Source organism: Ranitomeya imitator, chromosome 5, assembly GCF_032444005.1.
Source record: "Ranitomeya imitator isolate aRanImi1 chromosome 5, aRanImi1.pri, whole genome shotgun sequence".
NCBI classification, from domain to species: domain Eukaryota; kingdom Metazoa; phylum Chordata; class Amphibia; order Anura; family Dendrobatidae; genus Ranitomeya; species Ranitomeya imitator.
Genome location: NC_091286.1, coordinates 1,352,706 through 1,380,181, shown reverse-complemented (window position 1 = coordinate 1,380,181; position 27,476 = coordinate 1,352,706). Strand labels below are relative to the sequence as shown.

Genomic DNA, 27,476 nt, shown 5'->3' with positions numbered 1-27,476 from the left:
TTAATGAGGGGGACAAGGGGGGACAATATTTTCTCCAGTGTAATAGCAAGTGGAGACAATAGAGAATTAGTAGAGGCAACTATAGGTCGTCCAGGAGGACGCGAAGGATATTTGTGAATCTTGGGGAGGGTGTTGTGAATTCTGTGGCCAAGCTCCCTCCTGTGGTCGAGAGTGGTACTTCGGCTGGTTCTGTCTATGAGCTTCCTTTGGTGGATGAGAGTGGTACTGCGGCTTCTGAGTTTCCTTCCTCAGGTGATGAGGTTAAGTCGTTAGGTGCTGCTCTATTTAACTCCACCTGGTGCTTTGATCCTGGCCTCCAGTCAATGTTCTAGTATTGGTCTTGCTTCCTCCTGGAGCGTTCCTGTGGCCTGTCTATCCTGCATAAGCTAAGTTTTGCTTGTTATTTTTGTTTGCTATTTTTTCTGTCCAGCTTGCTTTATTGGTTTTTCTTGCTTGCTGGAAGCTCTGAGACGCAGAGGGAGCACCTCCGTACTGTTAGTCGGTGCGGAGGGTCTTTTTGCCCCTCTGCGTGGTTGTTTGTAGGTTTTTGTGTTGACCGCAAAGCTATCTTTCCTATCCTCGGTCTATTCAGTAAGTCGGGCCTCACTTTGCTAAATCTATTTCATCTCTGTGTTTGTATTTTCATCTTAACTCACAGTCATTATATGTGGGGGGCTGCCTTTTCCTTTGGGGAATTTCTCTGAGGCAAGGTAGGCTTATTTTTCTATCTTCAGGGCTAGTTAGTTTCTCAGGCTGTGCCGAGTTGCATAGGGAGCGTTAGGCGCAATCCACGGCTACCTCTAGTGTGGTGTGTTAGGATTAGGGATTGCGGTCAGCAGAGTTCCCACTTCTCAGAGCTCGTCCTTTGACCTGACAATTACCAAAAACACTTTGTGTGCTCTGAACTTCAATGTCCATTGTGGTTCTGAATTACCTGTTCATAACAGTACTGGAGGCCCAAAGTACTAATGCTTCTCAATAGAGGGAAAAGAGAAGTTCTGAGACCATTTTTTTTTCTTTGCACTGTGTTCTGTCTGTCTTTTCCCCTTTACATCAGGGTGGTTCAGAACACAGGTGTGGACATGGACATTCAAGGTCTGTTCTCTTTGATTGATAATCTCGCTATAAATGTACAGAATATTCAAGATTTAGTGGTTCAGAATCCTATGTTAGAACCTAAGATTCCTATTCCTGAGTTATTTTCTGGAGATAGAGCAAAGTTTTTGAATTTTAAAATAATTGTAATCTATTTCTGGCTTTGAAACCCCGCTCCTCTGGTGACCCAGTACAACAAGTTAAGATCATTATTTCTTTATTACGTGGCGACCCTCAAGACTGGGCATTTTCCCTTGCGCCAGGAGATCCTGCATTATGTAATATTGATGCGTTTTTTCTGGCGCTCGGATTGCTGTACGACGAACCTAATTCAGTGGATCAGGCAGAGAAAAATTTGCTGGCTCTGTGTCAGGGTCAGGATGAGATAGAGATTTATTGTCAGAAGTTTAGAAAGTGGTTCGTGCTCACTCAATGGAATGAATGTGCGCTGGCAGCTATTTTCAGAAAGGGTCTCTCTGAAGCCCTTAAGGATGTCATGGTGGGATTTCCTATGCCTGCTGGTCTGAATGAGTCTGTCTTTGGCCATTCAGATCGGTCGACGCTTGCGCGAGCGTAAATCTGTGCACCATTTGGCGGTATTATCTGAGCATGAACCTGAGCCTATGCAGTGCGATAGGACTTTGACCAGAGCTGAAAGGCAAGAACACAGACGTCAGAATGGGCTGTGTTTCTACTGTGGTGATTCCACTCATGCTATCTCCGATTGTCCTAAACGCACTAAGCGGTTCGCTAGGTCTGCCACCATTGGTACGGTACAGTTGAAATTTCTTTTGTCCGTTACTTTGATCTGCTCTTTGTCATCCTATTCTGTCATGGCATTTGTGGATTCAGGTGCTGCCCTGAATTTGATGGACTTGGAGTTTGCTAGGCGCTGTGGGTTTGTCTTGGAGCCCTTGCAGTGTCCTATTCCATTGAGAGGAATTGATGCTACGCCTTTGGCCAAGAATAAGCCTCAGTATTGGACCCAGCTGACCATGTGCATGGCTCCTGCGCACCAGGAGGATATTCGCTTTCTGGTGTTGCATAATCTGCATGATGTGGTCGCCATGGCTACAAGTCCATAACCCAGTATTAGATTGGAAATCTATGTCTGTGTCCAGCTGGGGTTGTCAGGGGGTACATGGTGATGTTCCATTTCTGTCTATTTCATCATCCACCCCTTCTGAGGTCCCAGAGTTCTTGTCTGATTACCGGGATGTATTCGATGAGCCCAAGTCCAATGCCCTACCTCCGCATAGGGATTGTGATTGTGCTATCGATTTGATTCCTGGTAGTAAGTTTCCTAAGGGTCGACTGTTTAATTTATCTGTACCTGAGCACGCCGCTATGCGGAGTTACGTGAAGGAGTCTTTGGAGAAGGGTCATATTCGCCCGTCATCGTCGTCATTGGGAGCAGGGTTCTTTTTTGTGGCCAAGAAGGATGGTTCGCTGAGACCTTGTATTGATTACCGCCTTCTAAATAAAATTACGGTCAAATTTCAGTACCCCTTGCCGCTGCTATCTGATTTGTTTGCTCGGATTAAGAGGGCTAGTTGGTTCACCAAGATAGATCTTCGTGGTGCGTATAATCTTGTGCGTATTAAACGGGGCGATGAATGGAAAACAGCATTTAATACGCCCGAAGGCCATTTTGAGTACCTGGTTATGCCATTCGGACTTTCTAATGCTCCATCAGTGTTTCAGTCCTTTATGCATGACATCTTCCGAGAGTACCTGGATAAATTCCTGATTGTATACTTGGATGATATTTTGGTCTTCTCGGATGATTGAGAGTCTCATGTGAAGCAGGTCAGAATGGTGTTCCAGGTCCTGCGTGCTAATTCTTTGTTTGTCAAGGGGTCAAGGTGTCTCTTTGGTGTTCAGAAGATTTCATTTTTGGGGTTCATTTTTTCTCCTTCTACTATCGAGATAGACCCTGTTAAAGTTCAGGCCATTTATGATTGGACTCAGCCAACATCTCTGAAGAGTCTGCAGAAGTTCCTGGGCTTTGCTAATTTTTATCGTCGCTTCATCGCTAATTTTTCTAGCATTGCTAAACCGTTGACTGATTTAACCAAGAAGGGTGCTGATGTGGGCAATTGGTCTTCTGCTGCTGTGGAAGCTTTCCAGGAGTTGAAGCGTCGTTTTTCTTCTGCCCCTGTGTTGTGCCAACCAGATGTTTCGCTTCCGTTCCAGGTCGAGGTTGATGCTTCCGAAATTGGAGCAGGGGCTGTTTTGTCGCAGAGAAGTTCTGATTGCTCGGTGATGAAACCATGCGCCTTCTTTTCCAGGAAATTTTCGCCTGCTGAGCGAAATTATGATGTTGGCAATCGAGAGTTGCTAGCCATGAAGTGGGCATTCGAGGAGTGGCGTCATTGGCTTGAAGGAGCTAAGCATCGCGTGGTGGTCTTGACTGATCACAAGAACTTGACTTATCTCGAGTCTGCCAAACGGTTGAATCCTAGACAGGCTCGTTGGTCGCTGTTTTTCTCCCGTTTTGACTTTGTGGTTTCGTACCTTCCGGGCTCTAAAAATGTGAAGGCGGATGCCCTGTCTAGGAGTTTTGTGCCCGATTCTCCGGGTTTGTCTGAGCCGGCGGGTATTCTCAAAGAGGGGGTAATTTTGTCTGCCATCTTCCCTGATTTGCTGCGGGTGCTGCAAAAATTTCAGGCTAATAGACCTGACCGTTGCCCAGCGGAGAAACTGTTTGTCCCTGATAGGTGGACGAATAAAGTTACCTCTGAGGTTCATTGTTCGGTGTTGGCTGGTCATCCTGGAATCTTTGGTACTAGAGATTTGGTGGCTAGATCCTTTTGGTGGCCGTCTGTCGCGGGATGTGCGTTCTTTTGTGCAGTCCTGTGGGATTTGTGCTCGGGCTAAGCCCTGCTGTTCTCGTGCCAGTGGGTTGCTTTTGCCCTTGCCGGTCCCGAAGAGGCCTTGGACACATCTCTATGGATTTTATTTCGGATCTCCCCGTCTCTCAAAGAATGTCGGTCATTTGGGTGGTTTGTGATCGCTTCTCTAAGATGGTCCTTTTGGTGCCCTTGTCTAAATTGCCTTCCTCCTCTTATTTGGTGCCGTTGTTTTTCCAGCATGTGGTTCGTTTACATGGCATTCCAGAGAACATCGTTTCTGACAGAGGTTCCCAGTTTGTTTTGAGGTTTTGGCGAGCCTTTTGTGCTAGGATGGGCATTTATTTAGTAACATAGTAACATAGTAACATAGTTAGTAAGGCCGAAAAAAGACATTTGTCCATCCAGTTCAGCCTATATTCCATCATAATAAATACCCAGATCTACGTCCTTCTACAGAACCTAATAATTGTATGATACAATATTGTTCTGCTCCAGGAAGACATCCAGGCCTCTCTTGAACCCCTCGACTGAGTTCGCCATCACCACCTCCTCAGGCAAGCAATTCCAGATTCTCACTGCCCTAACAGTAAAGAATCCTCTTCTATGTTGGTGGAAAAACCTTCTCTCCTCCAAACGCAAAGAATGCCCCCTTGTGCCCGTCACCTTCCTTGGTATAAACAGATCCTCAGCGAGATATTTGTATTGTCCCCTTATATACTTATACATGGTTATTAGATCGCCCCTCAGTCGTCTTTTTTCTAGACTAAATAATCCTAATTTCGCTAATCTATCTGGGTATTGTAGTTCTCCCATCCCCTTTATTAATTTTGTTGCCCTCCTTTGTACTCTCTCTAGTTCCATTATATCCTTCCTGAGCACCGGTGCCCAAAACTGGACACAGTACTCCATGTGCGGTCTAACTAGGGATTTGTACAGAGGCAGTATAATGCTCTCATCATGTGTATCCAGACCTCTTTTAATGCACCCCATGATCCTGTTTGCCTTGGCAGCTGCTGCCTGGCACTGGCTGCTCCAGGTAAGTTTATCATTAACTAGGATCCCCAAGTCCTTCTCCCTGTCAGATTTACCCAGTGGTTTCCCGTTCAGTGTGTAATGGTGATATTGATTCCCTCTTCCCATGTGTATAACCTTACATTTATCATTGTTAAACCTCATCTGCCACCTTTCAGCCCAAGTTTCCAACTTATCCAGATCCATCTGTAGCAGAATACTATCTTCTCTTGTATTAACTGCTTTACATAGTTTTGTATCATCTGCAAATATCGATATTTTACTGTGTAAACCTTCTACCAGATCATTAATGAATATGTTGAAGAGAACAGGTCCCAATACTGACCCCTGCGGTACCCCACTGGTCACAGCGACCCAGTTAGAGACTATACCATTTATAACCACTCTCTGCTTTCTATCACTAAGCCAGTTACTAACCCATTTACACACATTTTCCCCCAGACCAAGCATTCTCATTTTGTGTACCAACCTCTTGTGTGGCACGGTATCAAACGCTTTGGAAAAATCGAGATATACCACGTCCAATGACTCACCGTGGTCCAGCCTATAGCTTACCTCTTCATAAAAACTGATTAGATTGGTTTGACAGGAGCGATTTCTCATAAACCCATGCTGATATGGAGTTAAACAGTTATTCTCATTGAGATAATCCAGAATAACATCCCTCAGAAACCCTTCAAATATTTTACCAACAATAGAGGTTAGACTTACTGGCCTATAATTTCCAGGTTCACTTTTAGAGCCCTTTTTGAATATTGGCACCACATTTGCTATGCGCCAGTCCTGCGGAACAGACCCTGTCGCTATAGAGTCACTAAAAATAAGAAATAATGGTTTATCTATTACATTACTTAGTTCTCTTAGTACTCGTGGGTGTATGCCATCCGGACCCGGAGATTTATCTATTTTAATCTTATTTAGCCGGTTTCGCACCTCTTCTTGGGTTAGATTGGTGACCCTTAATATAGGGTTTTCATTGTTTCTTGGGATTTCACCTAGCATTTCATTTTCCACTGTGAATACCGTGGAGAAGAAGGTGTTTAATATGTTAGCTTTTTCCTCGTCATCTACAACCATTCTTTCCTCACTATTTTTTAAGGGGCCTACATTTTCAGTTTTAATTCTTTTACTATTGATATAGTTGAAGAACAGTTTGGGATTAGTTTTACTCTCCTTAGCAATGTGCTTCTCTGTTTCCTTTTTGGCAGCTTTAATTAGTTTTTTAGATAAAGTATTTTTCTCCCTATAGTTTTTTAGAGCTTCAATGGTGCCATCCTGCTTTAGTAGTGCAAATGCTTTCTTTTTACTGTTAATTGCCTGTCTTACTTCTTTGTTTAGCCACATTGGGTTTTTCCTATTTCTAGTCCTTTTATTCCCACAAGGTATAAACCGCTTACACTGCCTATTTAGGATGTTCTTAAACATTTTCCATTTATTATCTGTATTCTCATTTCTGAGGATATTGTCCCAGTCTACCAGATTAAGGGCATCTCTAAGCTGTTCAAACTTTGCCTTCCTAAAGTTCAATGTTTTTGTGACTCCCTGACAAGTCCCCCTAGTGAAAGACAGGTGAAACTGCACAATATTGTGGTCGCTATTTCCTAAATGCCCAACCACCTGCAGATTTGTTATTCTGTCAGGTCTATTAGATAGTATTAGGTCTAAAAGTGCTGCTCCTCTGGTTGGATTCTGCACCAATTGTGAAAGATAATTTTTCTTGGTTATTAGCAGAAACCTGTTGCCTTTATGGGTTTCACAGGTTTCTGTTTCCCAGTTAATATCCGGGTAGTTAAAGTCCCCCATAACCAGGACCTCATTATGGGTTGCAGCTTCATCTATCTGCTTTAGAAGTAGACTTTCCATGGTTTCTGTTATATTTGGGGGTTTGTAACAGACCCCAATGAGAATTTTGTTACCATTTTTCCCTCCATGAATTTCAACCCATATGGACTCGACATCCTCATTCCCTTCGCTAATATCCTCCCTTAAAGTGGACTTTAGACAAGACTTTACATAGAGACAAACCCCTCCTCCTCTCCGATTTTTACGATCCTTTCTAAACAGACTGTAACCCTGTAAGTTAACTGCCCAGTCATAGCATAGCATATTTGTCTTTTTCCTCGGCTTTCCATCCTCAGACAAATGGCCAGACTGAACGAACCAATCAGACCTTGGAAACATATCTGAGATGTTTTGTTTCTGCCGATCAAGATGATTGGGTGTCCTTTTTGCCTTTGGCTGAGTTCGCCCTTAATAATCGGGCCAGCTCGGGTACTTTGGTTTCGCCGTTTTTCTGCAATTCTGGGTTCCACCCTCGTTTCTCTTCAGGGCAGGTTGAGTCTTCGGACTGTCCTGGTGTGGATACTGTGGTGGATAGGTTGCAGCAGATTTGGACTCATGTAGTGGACAATCTGACTTTGTCCCAGGAGGAGGCTCAACGTTTCGCTAACCGCAGGCGCTGTGTGGGTCCCCGACTTCGTGTTGGGGATTTGGTTTGGTTGTCATCTCGTTATATTCCTATGAAGGTTTCCTCTCCTAAATTTAAGCCTCGTTTCATTGGTCCATATAGGATTTCTGAGGTTCTTAATCCTGTGTCTTTTCGTTTGACTCTTCCGGCTTCGTTTTCCATCCATAACGTATTCCATAGGTCATTGTTGCGGAGATACGTGGCACCTGTGGTTCCATCTATTGATCCTCCTGCTCCGGTTTTGGTTGAGGGGGAGTTGGAGTATATAGTGGAGAAGATTTTGGATTCTCGTGTTTCGAGACGGAAACTCCAGTATCTGGTTAAGTGGAAAGGTTATGGTCAGGAAGATAATTCCTGGGTCTTTGCCTCTGATGTCCATGCTGCCGATCTGGTTCGTGCCTTTCATGTGGCTCATCCTGGTCGGCCTGGGGGCTCTGGTGAGGGTTCGGTGACCTCTCCTCAAGGGGGGGGTACTGTTGTGAATTCTGTGGCCAGGCTCCCTCCTGTGGATGAGAGTGGTACTGCGGCTTCTGAGTTTCCTTCCTCAGGTGATGAGGTTAAGTCGTTAGGTGCTGCTCTATTTAACTCCACCTGGTACTTTGATCCTGGCCTCCTGTCAATGTTCTAGTATTGGTCTTGCTTCCTCCTGGATCGTTCCTGTGGCCTGTCTATCCTGCATAAGCTAAGTTTTGCTTGTGTTATTTTTGCTTGCTATTTTTTCTGTCCAGCTTGCTTTATTGGTTTTTCTTGCTTGCTGGAAGCTGAGACGCAGAGGGAGCGCCTCCGTACCGTTAGTCGGTGCGGAGGGTCTTTTTGCCCCTCTGCGTGGTTTGTAGGTTTTTGTGTTGACCGCAAAGCTTTCTTTCCTATCCTCGGTCTATTCAGTAAGTCGGGCCTCACTTTGCTAAATCTTTTTCATCTGTGTTTGTATTTTCATCTTACTCACAGTCATATGTGGGGGCTGCCTTTTCCTTTGGGGTATTTCTCTGAGGCAAGGTAGGCTTATTTTCTATCTTCAGGCTAGCTAGTTTCTCAGGCTGTGCCGAGTTGCATAGGGAGCGTTAGGCGCAATCCACGGCTACCTCTAGTGTGGTGTGTTAGGATTAGGGATTGCTGTCAGCAGAGTTCCCACGTCTCAGAGCTCGTCCTTTGTTTTTGGTAATTGTCAGGTCACTTTGTGTGCTCTGAACTTCAATGTCCATTGTGGTTCTGAATTACCTGTTCATAACAGGAGGGTATACAAGACAGGTAAAACAGGATGTTGATTGAGTAAATAATTGCCCAATTTCTCATCAATTATTCCCAATGTCAGATAATGAGTTATAAATTTCTTTATCTCCCTCGCTATCTCAAAAGACGGATTACTGTTAACCAATTGGTAAGTATCTACATCACCAAGCTGTGTATATATCTCCTGTATATAATAGTCCCGGTCTAATACCACTATTGAGCCCCCCTTGTCCGCCGGTTTTATTATTAGTCGTTTATTATTTCTTAGGGAGATTAAGGCATTATGTTCATCCCTAGTTAAATTCTGTTTAATGTGAATTTGTCCCTGTTCTATGGATTCAAGAACCCGTTTGACATCTTTTTCCACAAAGTGAATATAAGTCTCTACTGGATGGTGTGTATGAGGAGGTTGGAAAGAACTCCGGACCCGTAGTTTCAAAGAGTCCAAGGAAAACCTAGATTCAGGAGAGGTAACTCTTGTCGAGATATTGTCAGGGATATTGGAGAAATGGACCTTTTAATCTAACATTCCTAAAGAAACGATGCAATTCCTGATCTAGTTGAAAAGTGTTAAATTTCGGAACAGGACAAAAAGTCCTTTTTGTAGGACAGTCAATTCCGTGGGGGAAAGGCATTGCGAAGAGATGTTATACACTATATTGTTAGTGTCCTCAGTACCTGAGATCTGGTAGTCATGCGACGTTGTTCTGGTCCGTATCCGCTTCCCCGTCCGCGTTTTCCTCTGAATTGGCGGTTTTGACGTTGTTCTAAAAAAGATGTGCGTGTTGTTCCGAAATCACTGTCAGAACTTGTAGAGAAAGGACTATAATCCCGTCTTGTTGGTCTGCGATTTCTAGAATAATTTGAGAATTGCCACCGATAAACCTGATTACTCTTATAGTCCTCCGTATCACGTAGAAACTTATTCCTCTTTCTGTTTTGTAGATTATCCCGTAAATCGGTGATGGTCTTATCCATTTTTTCTTTCAATGATTTAAAGTCCTCTGGTGTAGAGGTACTTTTTAATTGCTGCTCAGTCGAGGAAATCTTCACCTTTAAATCGGAAATTTCCTTCTGCAAAAAGTCAATTGTTAACACAATTAAGTCCATTGAACATTTATTGAGTATAGCCTCAAATTTACCACAAAATTCTGTATTATCCTGAAAAAGGGTGGGTCTAAGTGGAACCCTAAGCCCTCTAGGAATATGTTGGACGCGATGATATTCCGCCAGAGGGAACTAGTCTGATTGCCGTATGTGGAGTCGGGAAGGAATTTTTTCCCCAAAGTGGAGCTTACTCTTTGCCACATGGGTTTTTTTTGCCTTCCTCTGGATCAACATGTTAGGGCATGTTAGGTTAGGCTATGGGTTGAACTAGATGGACATATAGTCTTCCTTCAACCTTAATAACTATGTAACTATTACTCCCTGAAATAGCTAGAAGCTAAACCCAACGATTGTAAAGTGTGAGTTTCTCCGTAAGCGGGTCATGTAATTACACCATGTTTACACTTAAGAGAATCGCCCCGACGTGGTGCACATCCTGATCCTTGTGTCTTCTGTATACGAGATTCATACAGCGAGTTAGGCATAAAAGTGGGCACTATAACTCTAAGTAAAGGGGAGGTTTCAGCCTCTAAGTGAGGTCACCATAGGGGGAGTGCCTGTAACTTTAGGCTAGGCAATAAGTGAGTGAAGCAGGAATCTTCATGTGTCTTTGTCCGGGGTCTAGCTGATATATAGATGCGTGCTATGCATCCACATGTGACCCCCTCCTCCACAGCACACGGTCAGCCATCAGATAATATAACATAACGAAATGTAAGTGTTTTTTCCACCCTAATCCCATTTTATTTGTAACTGTATTGTACATATGATATTTGTCTTCTTTATAATATCTTTTTATATCTCTGTAAACACTGCCTACCTATTTTGGTGTAAAATATAAAATTACTAGCTTTGTCTCTCCTAGCTCTATAACGAACTGTCGTGTCCTCTGAAGTAAATTATGCTACTAATCTGGGTTGGCTCCAGACCTGTTAATAATTAAGAAATCTGAGCTGGTGGCAGCAGAATTTGCCCTGTGCAATTGGGAGGCTTTGTAGCGACCGGCGGCATTGATAATTATTGTTCACGCCTGAGTGGGAGTAGGTTTATCGCCCTCGCTGCAGCGTGCCCAATAGCCAGTACATAGAAGGCAGCCTTTCTGGTGACTAATTATCCTAGGTACAGTACCTCATCTGACCTGAGGGTAAGGGGGGTGCCAGATAGCTGCAAGTTCCAAACTGGAAGTGGGAAGTGGGATATAGATAAATCCACTTCAGAAAGAACCAGGGGCAACCAAACAACCCCGGTTCATGACAAATTGGTGTGAGTGGTGGGGATGATAAAGTTGTCCTCCCTGTGAACCGCAGCATATTGGTGGTAGCGCGGTGGGATTCCTAACATGGACATGTCACTTATTGAAGTGGCCAAATTAATGGTAACAACGGGGCAATTGGTGGTTGCTTTTCTGCTGGATTTCAGTTTTCTGGGTGAACATAGTCATAATCCAGAACTTTTCGCAGAGAGGAGCCATTCTCCTCGGTCTGCTGCAGGCCCATCACCATCTCTATTTAGAAAATGCCTCCATACAAATTACAGAAAAACTATTCTCTTGACGTTTTTCCCTAGGGAACGTTTTTTCTGTATTTTGGAGATAAATTGCTGTCGGATGAATCTGGTGGTTAATAGACATAGGAAACTGCAGCAGAAAAGTGAAAGAGAGGTGTTGAAAGGAGGAAGAAAGAGGAGCCTGGAGGAGGACAGAAGAGTCTGGTGGATGAGGACACAGAAGTCTGAGGGAGGAGAATAGAGGAGTCTGAAGTAGGACAAAGGAGTTTGGAGGAGGAGGACAGAAGAGTCTGGTGGAGAAGAAGGACAGAAGTCTTCAGGGGGAGTATAGAGAAGTCTGAAGGATGAGGAGGACAGAGGACTCTGAAGGATGAGGATGACAGGAGTCTGGTGGAGGAGGAGGACAGGAGTTTGGTGGAGGACAGAGAAGTCAGGAGGAGGATGATAGAGGAGTCTGAATTAGGACAGAGGCATTTGGAGCAGAAGGACAGAGGAGTCTGGTGGAGAAGGAAAAGGAAAGATAAGTCTGGAGGAGGATAGAAGAGTCTGAAGGAGGACAGAGGAGTCTGGAGGAGGAGAACAGAGGAGTCTGGAGGAAGAGAACAGAGGAGTCTGGAAGAGGATAGAGGAGGTGGACAGAAGAGTGTAGAGGAGGGATCTAGCATAGAACATTCTGGAGGAAGAGGATACATGATTGTAAAGGAGAAAAAGGACAGGATTATGGAGGAAAAAAGAGGAGAGAAAATTCTGTAGGAGTTTGTAGGAGGACTGAGGAGTTTGTCTGGAGAAGGAGGAGGACTCAGGATTCTGGAGGAGGACAAAAGAGGAGTCTTGGGGAGGAGGAGAACAGATGAGCGAGGAAGGGTCTATAGGGGAGTCTGGAGAAAGTGAACAGAGGAGTCTGAAGGAGTGAGGGAGGATGACAGAGGGAGGAGTCTGGAGGAGGAGGGTAAAGTTTTCTGGAAGACGAGGAAAGAAGACAGGATTTTGTAAAAGGAGGGAAGTATTTGGATGAAAAAAGAGGAGTCTGGAGGAGGACACAGGAGCCTGGAGGGAGGAAATGATGGAGGGGTCTGGAGGATGAGGAGGAGTCTAGTGGCATCTGGAGGAGGACATAGGAGTCTGTAGGAGTAGAAGAACAGAGAAGTCTGGACAAGGAAAACAGAAGAGTCAAGAAGGTGGATTATCTGAAAGTGAAGATGAGTGCAGAGTGGTCTGGTGGGTGGAAGGGGACAGAGTGGTCTGGTGGGTGGAAGGGGACAGAGTGGTCTGGAGGGTGTAGGGAAACAGAGTTGTCTAGAGGGAGCAGGACAGTAGTCTGGAGGGGGAAAGAGGAATCTGAGGAGGATAAAGGAGTCTTGAGGGAGTAAAGCAAAGGAGTGTGGTGGAGGAGTAAGGGCAAGAAGAGTCTGGTGGAAAAGTGGACAGAAAGGAGTCTGGAGCAGGAGGATGGAGAGGAGTCAGGCGGAGGAAGACAGAGAAGAGTGTGGGGGGTGGACTGAGACAGAGTGGGCTACAGGAAAGATGAGTAGTGTGGAGGTTGGAGGGGAGGATAGAGTCTGCCAGGAAGAATACAGAAGAGTCTGTAGAATGAGTAGGAAGATAGAGAATTCCAAAAGCGAAAAACAGATGATTCTGCAGGAGAAAATGGAGGACAGAGGAGTTTGGGGGAGGGTTAGGATGACGGGAATCTGGGGGAGGACTTCCAAGTATTCTGGAGGAGAACAAAGTATTTTGTAGGAGGAGGAAGACAGCAGAGTGCATAGTAGGATTATGACATAGAGGTCTTGAGGGAGGTGGGAGCAGAACAGAGGAATCTACAGGAGGAGGGAGGAGACAGCAGGAAACTGGAGGAAAAGGATCGTGGAGGTTGGATGAGGGCAGAGGATTCTGGAGGAGGAAGAGAAGGAAATAGGAATATGGATGAGAAAGACAAAGGGCTAAGGAGGAGAAGTAGAAGGAGGAAGAAAAGAGGAGTCTTGAGGAGGTCAGAAGGGTCAGGAGGAGGTGAAGGACACCGGGTTCTGAAGGATGAGGAGGCCAGAGGGGTCTGGAGGAGAAAGAGGAGTCTGTAAGAGGAAGACAGAGCAGAGTCTGGAGAACGTAGGAGTCTGGATGAGGTGGTTAGAAAGGATGCCTGAAGCAGGAGGACAGAGAGGAACTTGGAGCAGGAGGACAGAGGGAAAACGGGAGGAGGAGATTACTGAGGAGACTATATAGTAGAATTGGGACAGAATGGTCTGGAGGATAGAGGATAGAATCTGGTCTAAGGAGGATAGATGAGTGTCACGATAATATAAATATGCCATATTCTGAGTTTACTTCCAGAAGGTTCCAAGGCTCTACAGACACATGCTGAGGGCCCCCTCTTCATACTGCATAGGAAACTCTTCTTCTCACTACACACTCTATGCAACTTGATACCAATGTGCAGCAGACCACCCCCGCCCCCCACCCCGTTGAGTAGTTTATGGCCTTAAGCTGGCTAAAGGCAGCAGTTGTAACATGTGCTTTTTTGTTCATGTAAAATAGTAGGGCATAACTTGACCCCAATTAGTGATAAAGATATAACAGTTACATATTCTGAATGTCCACCGAAATATCTATACCCCACTGAAATCTCTAGGAATAAAACCCAATGAAATGAAAGGAACGAATTTCTCTGTAAACATGTGATGTAGCCACTTCTTGTTTATATTTAAACTAGATGGTGTCCTGATTCTAACGCATCGGGCATTCTAGAATATGCATGTCCACGTAGTATATTGCCCAGTCACGTAGTATATTGCCCAGCCACGTAGTATATTGCCCAGTCACGTAGTATATTGCCCAGTCACGTAGTATATTGCCCAGTCACGTAGTATATTGCCCAGCCACGTATTATATTGCCCAGTCACGTAGTATATTGCCCAGTTACGTAGTATATTGTCCAGCCACGTAGTATGTTGCCCAGTGACGTAGTATACAGCACAGAGCCATGTAGTATATTGCCCAGCCACGTAGTATATTGCCCAGTCACGTAGTATATTGCCCAGTTACGTAGTATATTGCCCAGTGACGTAGTATACAGCACAGAGGCATGTAGTATATTGGCCAGTCACGTAGTATATTGCCCAGCTACGTAGTATATTGCCCGGCCAGGTTTATCACAGGTTAAAAAATAAACATATACTCACCTTTCCGAGGGCCCCTTATAGTCCATGGCAGCTTCTGGTCCCAGGGTTGGCATGAGCGTAGGACCTGTGTTGACGTTGCGGTCACATGACCGTGACATCATGGCAGGTCTTTCTAGCGCAGGGCCTGTGATGACGTCGTAGTCACATGACCGTGACGTCATGGCAGATCCTTCTGCGTACCATCTTTGCCACCTGAACCTGCAACGGAAGATGGCGGCCGGCGCGAGCGACTACGGAGGGTGAGTATAGCAGGTTTTATTTTTTTATTATTATTTTTAACATTACATTTTTTAGAATTGATGCCGCATAAGCAACGTCAATAGTAAAAAGTTGGGGACACACAGGGTTAATAGCGGTGGTAACGGAGTGCGTTACCCGCGGCATAATGCGGTCCGTTACCGCCGGCATTAACCCTGTGTTAGCGGTGACCGGAGGGGAGTATGCGGGCGACAGGCACTGACTGCGGGGAGTAAGGAGCGGCCATTTTCTTCAGGACTGTGCCCGTCGCTGATTGGTCACGGCAGCCATGACAGGCAGCTGGCGAGACCAATCAGCAAATGAATAACCGTGACAGAAGGACAGACAGACAGAAGTGACCCTTAGACAGTTATATATAAGATGAACCCCCATGTCACGCTGAGCGCAACACTGGTGTCCTCTTTCTACGAGGTTCATACGCTGAGATATGTGTAGAGATGGTTTTTCATATCTTCAAGAAAGGGGAGTATTCAGCCTCCTAGTGAGGTCACCACAGGGGGAGTGCCTTGGTTTTGGGCACAAGTATAAGATAGTGAGATCTCATTTTGCACTAACTTTTGTCCAGGGAACTAGCTGAGAGATCCTCTGTGATGCATTGGGCCATATTCTCCCCTCCCCCCAGCCGCATGGTCAGCCATGATATGAGAGAACTGTAAGTCTATTTTCTTCCTTTAATCCCTTTTTATTTTTGTAATTGTCTGTATATACATAATTGTCTCATTTTATATTATCTTTTGTGTGTGTTTTTTCATCACATTGTGAAGTGGAGGGATAACTAAGATAAGCCCCCCTGCACATGTGATAGCTGTCTGTTGGCCTAAAGTCACCCTGATCTGTGACTTAGGGGTGACGGACACGGTGTGAATCGTGACAAATTGGTGGCAACGGTCAGGGAATCCTGACAGTACAGTTCCCTGACTGACCGGATGGTAAGGGGGGGCGCCAGAGAGCTGCAAGTTCCAAACCGGAGCAGGGAAGTGGGATATAAATAAATCCCCTTCAGAAAAGAACGGGGGCAGCCAAACAACCTCGGTTCATGAAATATTGGTGACCGCGGTGGGATAATCAAAAATATTCCCCCTGTGATTCATGACAATGAGTCAGGAGGAGGAGGAGGACAGATATCAAGAGGAAGAAGGACAAAGGATTCTGGAGGAGGAGAAAGTATTCTGGAGAATTAAGAGGACATGATATTCTGGAAAAGGAGGACACAGGATTGCGGAAGCAGGATGAGGACAGAGTGGTCTGGGGGGAGGATGAGGACAGAGTCTAGAGAGTCAAAAACAATTTTGAAAGTCAAAGAACAAAGTATCTAGAGTCAAAATAACAGATTTGTTAGAAAATGTAGGAATACACAAGAGTCTGGAGGAGGGGTAGAGGAGAATCTGTAATAGAAGGAGGTGGACAGAGAAGTCTGTAGTGAGGTTAGGGACAGAAGGTTCTGGAAGAAGAGGACAAACGTGTCTGGAGGAGGTGGCAAACTAACGGGTCTGAAGGAGGAGGAGGACAGAGGAGCCTGTATGGGGGGGCTTGAAGGAAGAAGATAGAGGGATCTGAAGGAGAGGGACAAAAGGGTCTTGAGGAAGAGAATAAAGAAGCGAGTAGTGTCAAAGAGGAGGACAGAGGAGTCTGGATGGTGGATTGGAACATAGAGGTCTGGATGGTGGACTGGTACAGAGTTGTCTGGCGGGTGGATTGGAACACAGTAGTCTGAAGTGATGAGGACATAGGAGTCTGCAGGAGGAGGAGGACATAGGAGTCTGCAGGAGGAGTGAGAAGGGCAGAGGAGTCTGGAGGAGGAGGAGGGAGAAAAAGAATTCTGGAGAAGAAAGGACAGAGTGGTCTGGAGGAGGAGTAAGAAAAGGACACAAGTCTGTAGGAGGATGAACGAATTCAGAAGTGTCTGATGGAAGAGGTGAGAAGGATATAGGGTTCTGGAGGAGGAAAGAGGATTAATAATAATAACTATCTTTATTTTTATGTAGCGTTAACCTATTCCGCAGCGCTTTACAGTTTGCCCACATTATCATCACTGTACCCGATGGGGCTCACAATCTAAATTCCCTATCAGTATGTCTTTGGGAGGAAACCGGAGAACCCCGAGGAAACCCACGCAAACACGAGAACATACAAACTCCTTGCAGGTGTTGTCCTTGGTGGGATTTGAACCCAGGACTCCAGCGCTGCAAGGCTAACCGCTGAGCCACCATACAGTGCTAACCACTGAGCAGTAAGAGTACAAATTATTCTGCAGGAGAAAGAAGAGGATAGAGGATTGTGGAGGAGGAGGAAGAAGTATGGGGACAGAGGAATCTGGAGTGAGGATTGGGGCAGAGTGCTCTGGAGGGAGGATGGGGACATATTCTTCAGGAAGGAGGATGGGGACTGAGTGGCCTGGAGGGAGGATGGAAAAGGATAGATGAGTCTTCAGGAGGAAGGACAAGCCGAGAGAAATCTGTAGAAGGAGAAAGGAGTCTGGAGGGAGGATTGGGATAGAGTGGATTGGAGGGTAGATGGGGACAAAGTGTCCTAGAGTGAGGAGGTAAAAGGATAGAGAGGAGTCCGGAGGCAGAGGGAGAAGGACAGAGAATTCTGGAGGAAAAAGACAGGAGTCTGGAGATGGACAGAGGATTCTGAAGGAGGACAAAGAGCTCTTGCACAGGGTGAGGATACAGGCATCTCTTCATGTCAGTCCGCTTTGCGGAGTTACCTCATGCTTCTCTCCCAGCTCTGCTGCATCTTCCTGCTGTCTCCACCTGGCTATTGGGAGGTGCAGACAGATCCTACAGGAATTTTACCCTGCTGTGTCCTGGAGGGTTTGGTTTCCCTAGCCTATTTACTGTCAACAGGAGATACATTAGGCTGCTCTTCCCCCTATTCCCTGCCTGAACTTTGGTTCTCTGTTCCTGATAGTTTCCAGCAATTAGTTTAAAGTGTCCCTGTTAACAGGATTGTGCTCAGTAACTACTGACAATGTCAGGTCGGCACCGTTATACTGTTTACAATACCTGGTGATGAAATCCATCTTGTGTAATCAGTGTTAGAAGTTTGCAGCTAGTGAGATGTCCGTACTCTGGAGTGGGACTGTAGTCAGAGACTTCCTGCTCTAAGCTAGAGAGACCAGCTCAAAGACCTGCCCAAAGACCTGCCCACAGGCCCGCCCACAGACCCGCCCAAAGACCTGACCACAGGCCTGCCCACAGACTTGTCCACAGACCCGCCCAAAGACCTGACCACAGGCCCGCCCACAGACCCGCCCAAAGACCTGCCCACAGACCCGCCCAAAGACCTGACCACAGGCCTGCCCACAGACCCGCTCAAACGACCTGACCACAGGCCCACCCATAGACTTGTCCACAGGCCCGCCCAAAGACCTGCTCACAGGCATGCCCACAGACCCGCCCAAAGACCTGACCACAGGCCGCCTTGAAGCACAAACATGTTCCTCATCATAGAGATAGACTGTTGTGCTTTGGGGCGGGCTTGTGGGCAGCGCTGTGGGTGGGCCTGTGGGCAGGTCTCTCCTTGTTTTCTCTGGCTTAGAGCAGGAAGATCTACAGCCCCTCCCTGGAATACTAAAATCTCATTAGCTGCAAACTTCTAACACTGATTACACAAGAACCACAAGACAGATTTCATAGGCAGGTATCATTGTAATCAGTATAACAGCGCCAACCTGACACTGTCTGTAGACTACACCTACTGTATCCTCACCCATCCCTTGTAGATTGTGAGCCCTCGCGGGCAGGGTCCTCTCTCCTCCTGTACCAGTTGTGACTTGTATTGTTAAAGATTATTGTACTTGTTTTATTATGCATACCCCTCCTCACATGTAAAGCGCCATGGAATAAATGGCGCTATAATAATAAATAATAATAATAATAATAATAATAGTTACTGAGTACAATCCTGCTGACTGATCATTTTAAGTGCTGTTTTATCTGGTATCTCCTGCTACTGACCCAGCCGGCTTGTTTACCCATTCTGGATGACCTCTTTGCTCCTGACCTCGGCTTTGTATTGATAACCCATGCTGCCTGCCCAGACCTCGGAATGTCTGACTACTCTGCTGTCTTGGCCCTCTTGTGCTTCACATACATGATTTGACCTGTGGGTCAGCTGCTGCAGGTCCAGGTACTGCCCTGGGGTGGTACCTGATGATACCTGCGGTCCAAACCTATCCTCCCCACCAGTGGGTCTAGAGAAGACTAAGTAGTCACTTAGTCACACCTCTTCAGGGTAAGCCCAGCCCTTGGCGCATGTATAAACACCCACCATCGTCAGATGGAGGAGGAGGACAGCAGAGGAGAGAGGTATCTGGTGTAGGACAGAACAGTCTTGGCTCAGCTGAGAGGGTGTATGGGAGGACAGGACATGTGCATTGGTCCTCTTGATGGATAGTTTCTAATCTTACACTTTGATTCCATTTATAGGGATGATTCTAGAAAATGGAACCTGTGTTCATCCCAACGAATGTCCCTGTGATTTCCATGGTGTCTCCCATGAAGCTGGCACCACGGTGCAGGATCTGTGCAACAACTGGTAAGTGTCTGCCCTTCTATGTATCCTGCTGGGCAGGAGGACAGGAATGATCAGACTTCAGAATACATGAGACGCGATGATGTTTCATGGAGACTGGAACGACTACTGGGAAAGTACACTGCTCAAAACAATAAAGGGAGCACTAAAATCCCACATCCTAGATATCACTGAATGAAATATTGCAGTTGTAAATCTTTATTCATCACATAGTGGAATGTGTTCAGAACAATAAACCTAAAAATGATCAACATAAATCACAACTAATATCCCACAGAGGTCTGGAATTGGAATGATGATCAAAATCAAAGTGGAAAATGAAGTTACAGGCTGATCCAACATTAATGGAAATGCCTCAAGACAAGGAAATGATGCTCACTAGTGTGTGAGGCCTCCATGTGCCTGTATGATCTCCCTACAATGCCTGGGCATGCTCCTGATGAGGCGGAGGATGGTCTCCTGAGGATCTCCTCTCAGACCTCAACTAAAGCATCCGCCAACTCCTGGACAGTCTGTGGTGCAACGTGACGCTGGTGGATGGTGCTAGACATGATGTCCCAGATGTGTTCAATCAGATTCAGGTCTGGGGAACGGGCAGGCCAGTCCATAGCTTCAATGCCTTCATCTTGCAGGAACTGCTGACACACTCCAGCCACATGAGGTCTGGCATTGTCATGCATTAGGAGGAACCCAGGGCCAACCGCACCAGCATATGGTCTCACAAGGGGTCTGAGGATCTCATCTCGGTACCTAATGGCAGTTAGGCTACCTCTGGTGAGCACATGGAGGGCTGTGCGGCCCTCCAAAGATATGCCACCCCTCACCATTACTGACCCACTGCCAAACCGGTCATGCTGAAGGATGTTGCCGGCATCCGATCGCTCTCCACGGCGTCTCTAGACTCTCACATCTGTCACATGTGCTCAGTGTGAACCTGCTTTCATCTGTGAAGAGCACAGGGCGCCAGTGGCAAATTTGCCAATCCTGGTGTTCTGTGGCAAATGCCAAGTGTCCTGCACGGTGTTGGGCTGTGAGCACAACCCCCATCTGTGGACGTTGGGCACTCAGACCATTCTCTTGGAGTCGGTTTCTAACCGTTTGTGCAGACACATGCACACTTGTGGCTTGCTGGAGGTCATTTTGCAGGGCTCTGGCAGTGCTCCTCCTCTATCTCCTTGCACAAAGGTGGAGGTAGCGGTCCTGCTGCTGGGTTGTTGCCCTCCTACGGCCCCCTCCACGTCTCCTGGTAGCGCCTCCAGCCTCTGTACACTATGCTGACAGACAGCAAACCTTCTTGCCACAGCTCGCATTGATGTGCCATCCTGGATGAGCTGCACTACCTGAGCCACTTGTGTGGGTTGTAGAGTCTGTCTCATGCTACTACGAGTGTGAAAGCACAACCAACATTCAAAAGTGACCAAAACATCAGCCAGAAAGCATTGGTACCGAGATGTGTTCGGTGGTCCCCACCTGCAGAACCACTCCTTTATTGAGGGGGTCCTGATAATTGCCAATAATTTCCATCTGTTGTCTATTCCATTTGCACAGCAGCATGTGAAATTGATTGTCAATCAGTGTTGCTTCCTAAGTGGACAGTTTGATTTACTTGGAGCTAGATTCTGTTTAAGTGTTCCCTTTATTTTTTTGAGCAGTGTATATGATGGAGAGCGTGGTTATGTATGATATTAAGGGCAGATGTATGATGGGACACGGTTATGTATGATGAATTTCATAGAGAAAAGTAGAATGGCACTAGGTTACACCTGCAGTTTTCTGTGGCTGCAGAAGCAGAAGTTCCCTGTACAATATCAGGTGGCATCTTGCACTGGCTTTGTGGTGCTCAACATTGATCAGCAGTCCAAGAGCAACATATACAAAGAAAGAAGAAAATGTGGCGCTCACCAGCTTGTGCTGCGATAAAAAGTCCTTTATTGCGTGGACTGAGGACATCATAATAACAGCTGCAGGACCCGTTGAAGCACAGTCTGCGCGAAACGGCCGTCGTCCTCGGTCACCTTGCACCCTCGCTTCTTCCTGCAGCTGTTATTATGATCTCCTCAGTCCACGCTATGGCGCAATAAAGGACTTTTTATCGCAGCACAAGCTGGTGAGCTCCACATTTTCTTCTTTGTATATGTTGCTCTTGGATCGTTATGTACGATATGATCGTCAGATGTATGATGGAGAGCGTGGTTATGTATGATATGATGGGCAGATGTATGATGGAGAGCGTGGTTATGTATGATGTGGTGGGCAGATGTATGATGGAGAGCGTGGTTATGTATGATATGGTGGGCAGATGTATGATGGAGAGCATGGTTATGTATGATATGATGGGCAGATGTATGATGGAGAGTGGTTATGTATGATGTGGTGGGCAGATGTATGATGGAGAGCGTGGTTATGTATGATATGGTGGGCAGATGTATGATGGAGAGCGTGGTTATGTATGATATGGTTGGCAGATGTATGATGGAGAGCATGGTTATGTATGATATGGTGGGCAGATGTATGATGGAGAGCGTGGTTGTGTATGATATGATGGGCAGATGTATGATGGAGAGCGTGGTTATGTATGATATGGTGGGCAGATGTATGATGGAGAGCGTGGTTATGTATGATATCGTGGGCAGATGTATGATGGGATTATGTATGATATGATGGGCAGATGTATGATGGAGAGTGTGGTTATGTATGATATGGTGGACAGATGTGTGATGGAGAGCGTGGTTATGTATGATATGATGGGCAGATGTATGATGGGGAGTGTGGTTATGTATGATATGGTGGGCAGATGTATGATGGAGAGCGTGGTTATGTATGATATGGTGGGCAGATGTATGATGGGGAGTGTGGTTATGTATGATATGATGGGCAGATGTATGATGGAGAGTGTGGTTATGTATGATATGATGGGCAGATGTATGATGGGGAGTGTGTTTATGTATGATATGATGGGCAGATGTATGATGGAGAGCGTGGTTATGTATGATATGGTAGGCAGATGTATGATGGGGAGTGTGTTTATGTATGATATGATGGGCAGATGTATGATGGAGAGCGTGGTTATGTATGATATGATGGGCAGATGTATGATGGAGAGCGTGGTTATGTATGATATGATGGGCAGATGTATGATGGATAGCGTGGTTATGTATGATATGATGGGCAGATGTATGATGGGGAGCGTGGTTATGTATGATATGGTGGGCAGATGTATGATGGGGAGCGTGGTTATGTATGATATGTTGGTCAAATGTATGATGAGATGTGGCTATGTAAGATATGATGGGCAGATGTATGATGGGACGGGGTTATGTATGATATGATAAGCAGATGTATGATGGGTGGGGTTATGTATGATATGATGGGCAGATTTATGATGAGATGGGGCTATGTATGATATGTTGGGCAGATGTATGATGGGACAGGGTTTTATGTATGATATAATGGGCAGATGTATGATGGGATGGGGTTTTATGTAAGATATGAAGGGCAGATGTATGATGGGACGGGGCTAAGTAAGATATGAAGGGCAGATGTATGATGGGACAGGGTTTTATGTATGATATGATGGGCATATGTGTGATGGGATGGAGTTATGTATGATATGATGGGTGCTGAACACTGGTCGCCTCCTCCTTTGCCTCCTCCTTTGCTCTGATTGCTTTTCTTCTTTCCGTAGCACTTGCTCTGGAGGGCGATGGATTTGCACGGACGTGACCTGCCCCGGTGAGTACAGAAGACCCCACGGACCCCTATAGTACTGAGGACTGAGGCTCCTGCTGTTTACTGTTTTTTTCTGGCTTCACATAAGATCTTCACATTTTTCTCCAGTTACCTCCATTGTTCATGAGAGCTTCCGCTACTCCCATCCTCCACTGTACACGATGAGAGCTTCCGCTACTCCCATCCTCCTCTGTACACGATGAGAGCTTCCACTACTCCCATCCTCCTCTGTACACGATGAGATCTTCCGCTACTCCCATCCTCCTCTGTACACAATGAGATCTTCCGCTACTCCCATCCTCCTCTGTACACGATGAGAGCTTCCACTACTCCCATCTTCCTCTGTACACGATGAGATCTTCCACTGCTCCCATCCTCCTATGTACACAATGAGATCTTCCGCTACTCCCATCCTCCTCTGTACACGATGAGAGCTTCCGCTACTCCCATCCTCCACTGTACACGATGAGAGCTTCTGCTACTCCCATCCTCCTCTGTACATGATTAGATCTTCCGCTACTCCCATCCTCCTCTGTACACGATGAGATCTTCCGCTACTCCCATCCTCCTCTGTACACGATGAGAGCTTCCACTACTCCCATCCTCCTCTGTACACGATGAGATCTTCCACTGCTCCCATCCTCCTATGTACACGATGAGATCTTCCGCTACTCCCATCCTCCTCTGTACACGATGAGAGCTTCCGCTACTCCCATCCTCCTCTGTACATGAGAGCTTCCGCTACTCCCATCCTCCTCTGTACACGATGAGATCTTCCGCTACTCCCATCCTCCTCTGTACACGATGAGATCTTCCGCTACTCCCATCCTCCTCTGTACACGATGAGATCTTCCGCTACTCCCATCCTCCTCTGTACACGATGAGAGCTTCCGCTACTCCCATCCTCCTCTGTACATGAGAGCTTCCGCTACTCCCATCCTCCTCTGTACACGATGAGATCTTCCGCTACTCCCATCCTCCTCTGTACACGATGAGATCTTCCGCTACTCCCATCCTCCTCTGTACACGATGAGAGCTTCCACTACTCCCATCCTCCTCTGTACACGATGAGAGCTTCCACTACTCCCATCCTCCTCTGTACATGATGAGAGCTGCCACCAGTCCCCTCCTCTGTACATGATGATAGTCACTACAACTCCCATCCTCTGCTGCCCCTGATCCTTCCTCCTCGGTTCTCTTTGCAGCGGAGTGCTCAGTCACCGGAGACTTTCATGTTGAGACATTTGATGGCCGTAAATACACGTTCGTGGCCTCGTGTCAGTACATTCTGGCGAAGAGCTTGCCGTCTGGAGTTTTCTCTGTGTCTCTGAACGTCGCCCCCTGTGGAGCGGTGAGTTATTACAGCTGATTATTATATTTCTGCCCTGTGCCTTCCCGATATATCGCAATGGTGCCTGGGGTGCAGTCACTGGAGGTGCAGGGCCTGGGATAAGACCTGGTGTTGGGTCAGCTATCCCTGCTGCAGACATATTGTCCTCCAATCTCCATGGTTACAAGATACATCTGCATCCCAAGTGGGGCGGTGTTGTGGATTCTGTTTTTGGGCTCCCTCTGGTGGTTACAGATGGTACTGGGTGACTTGTGTTTTCTGCGGTCTCTGGTGTCCACCTGTTCCATCAGGTTATGGGAGTTTCCTATTTAACCTGGCTTTCTTGTCATTTCCTCGCCGGCTATCAATGTAATCAGTGTGTCTTGTTACCTCTGCTTCCCGCTTCTGTAAATCTTCAGGACAAGCTAAGTTTTTGATTTTCCTGTTCCACGTTTTGCTTAATTTTTGTCTTAGTCCAGCTTGCAGATATGTGATTCCTTTTTGCTGGTTGCTCTAGTGGGCTGATATTACTCCTCATGTTCCATGAGTTGGCACATGAGTTCAAGTAATTTCAGGATGGTTTTTTGTAGGGTTTTTCGCTGACCGCGCAGTTCACTTTTGTATCCTCTGCTATCTAGCTTTAGCGGGCCTCATTTTGCTGAATCTGTTTTCATAACTACGTATGTGCTTTCCTCTCATTTCACCGTCATTACATGTGGGGGGCTGCTATTTCTGTGGGGTGTTCTCTGGAGGCAAGAGAGGTCTGTGTTTCTTCTAATAGGGGAAGTTAGTCCTTCGGCTGGAGCGAGACATCTAGGATCATCGTAGGCACGTTCCCCGGCTACAGCTAGTTGTGTGTTTAGGTTCAGGATCGCGGTCAGCTCAGTTTCCATCACCCTAGAGCTTGTTTTGTTTTTTGTGCTTGTCCTTTTGTGATCCCCTGCCATTGGGATCATGACAGGGCGGCTTCTCCTCATTGATCTTCAGTCTGGCACTCACATGATGTCACCCACAGATACCGCCAATTACCGGCTGATAGGTCGCCCCTCATGGACAATGTTGCTGTGTGGATGTCGCCCACATTCTGTGTCTGGGCTTCATTCCATTCAGGAGGATTGGAGAGAAGTGGAGGGAGCGAGGAGATTGCTGGACGGATCACAAAGCTCCAGTTATTCTGCTGCTCTGAGCTGCTGACACAAGCCATCAGCGAGATATAAGTGGCCTCCGAATTATTGGAAATTTTACTAAAGCGCTTTCTGGCAGGAGAATAAGCGGCACAGTGTTCGGTGTCAGCAGCCGCGGCTATGTGCTCAGATAAAGAGAATACTTCATCTAAGATGTTCTGTAGAGAGAAGGATATGAAAGGATTAATTCATCGAGATGCCGAATTATCCTCATCTAGAATTTCTTCTGTTCAACTGACGATAAGTGTCCGCCAAAACATACGGCCAATATCGCATCAGTGTCCATCCTGCACCAAAACACACGGTCAATATCGCATCAGTGTCCATCCTGCACCAAAACATATGGTCAATATCGCGTCAGTGTCCATCCTGCACCAAAACATATGGTCAATATCGCATCAGTGTCCATCCTGCGCCAAAAGATATGGTCAATATTGCATCAGTGTCCATCCTGCGCCAAAAGATATGGTCAATATCGCATCAGTGTCCATCCTGCACCAAAAGATATGGCCAATATCGCATCAGTGTCCATCCTGCACCAAAAGATGTGGCGAATATCTCATCAGTGTCCATCCTGCACCAAAAGATATGGCCAATATCGCATCAGTGTCCATCCTGCGCCAAAAGATATGGCCAATATCGCATCAGTCTCCATCCTGCGCCAAAAGATATGGTCAATGTCGCATCAGTGTCCATCCTGCACCAAAAAATAGCAAGCTGGACATAAAAATAGCAAACCAAAGAAATACAAGCTGGAACTTAGCTTCTGCAGGGAAGACAGGTCACAAGAACGATCCAGGAGTGAACTAGACCAATACTGGAACATTGACAGGTGGCCAGGAGCAAAGATCTAAGTGGAGTTAAATAGAGCAGCCCACTAACGAACTAACCTCGTCACCTGTGGAAGGAAACTCAGAAACACCCACCAGAGGAAGTCCATGGACAGAACCAGCCGAAGTACCATTCATGACCACAGGAGGGAGCCCGACAACAGAATTCACAACAGTGTCCATCCTGCGCTAAAAGATATGGTCAATGTCGCATCAGTCTCCATCCTGCGCCAAAAGATATGGTCAATATCGCATCAGTGTCCATCCTGCGCTAAAAGATATGGTCAATATCGCATCAGTGTCCATCCTGCGCCAAAAGATATGGCCAAGCTCGCATCAGTCTCCATCCTGCGCCAAAAGATATGGTCAGTATCGCATCAGTGTCCATCCTGCGCTAAAAGATATGGTCAATGTCGCATCAGTCTCCATCCTGCGCCAAAAGATATGGTCAATATCGCATCAGTGTCCATCCTGCGCTAAAAGATATGGTCAATATCGCATCAGTGTCCATCCTGCACCAAAAGATATGGCCAAGCTCGCATCAGTCTCCATCCTGCGCCAAAAGATATGGTCAGTATCGCATCAGTGTCCATCCTGCGCTAAAAGATATGGTCAATGTCGCATCAGTCTCCATCCTGCGCCAAAAGATATGGTCAATATCGCATCAGTGTCCATCCTGCGCTAAAAGATATGGTCAATATCGCATCAGTGTCCATCCTGCGCCAAAAGATATGGCCAATATCGCATCAGTCTCCATCCTGCGCCAAAAGAAATGGTCAATATCGCATTATGGGGCCTTAGCTGAATGAATGTCTGGCTATCCAATCTAAGACTGGGAGGCCTGGCTGTCTCCAAGTGTTCATTATCACAGGTGATTGCCATGCTACTTAACTGAGCTGTTTCTCGCAGACCACTGCCAGACATTCATTCAGCTAAGGCCCCTTTCACACATCAGTTTTTTGCTGTCAGTCACAATCGGTTGGCTCAACGACAGATTGTGGAAAACTGATGCGACGGATCCGTTTTTTCGATGAATCCGACTAGGGGGGCTAGCTAAATAAATCAGAGCATGCTCCGTTAAAACAAAATGGAATCCTTCGCCGGATTCCATCATTTGACGGATCTGGCGCAATAGGCT

General features: G+C 46.3%; 1 protein-coding gene across 1 annotated transcript in view; it reads left to right on the top strand.

The window, feature by feature from the left end:
- Positions 1 to 27,476, top strand: part of OTOG (otogelin) — a 563,613-nt gene that overhangs the window by 42,312 nt on the left and 493,825 nt on the right. Inside the window, exons 6-8 of the mRNA XM_069768186.1 lie at positions 19,160 to 19,268; positions 22,951 to 22,997; positions 24,200 to 24,345. Coding sequence (XP_069624287.1) covers positions 19,160 to 19,268; positions 22,951 to 22,997; positions 24,200 to 24,345 — 302 coding nt within the window. The remainder of the gene's footprint in view (positions 1 to 19,159; positions 19,269 to 22,950; positions 22,998 to 24,199; positions 24,346 to 27,476) is intronic.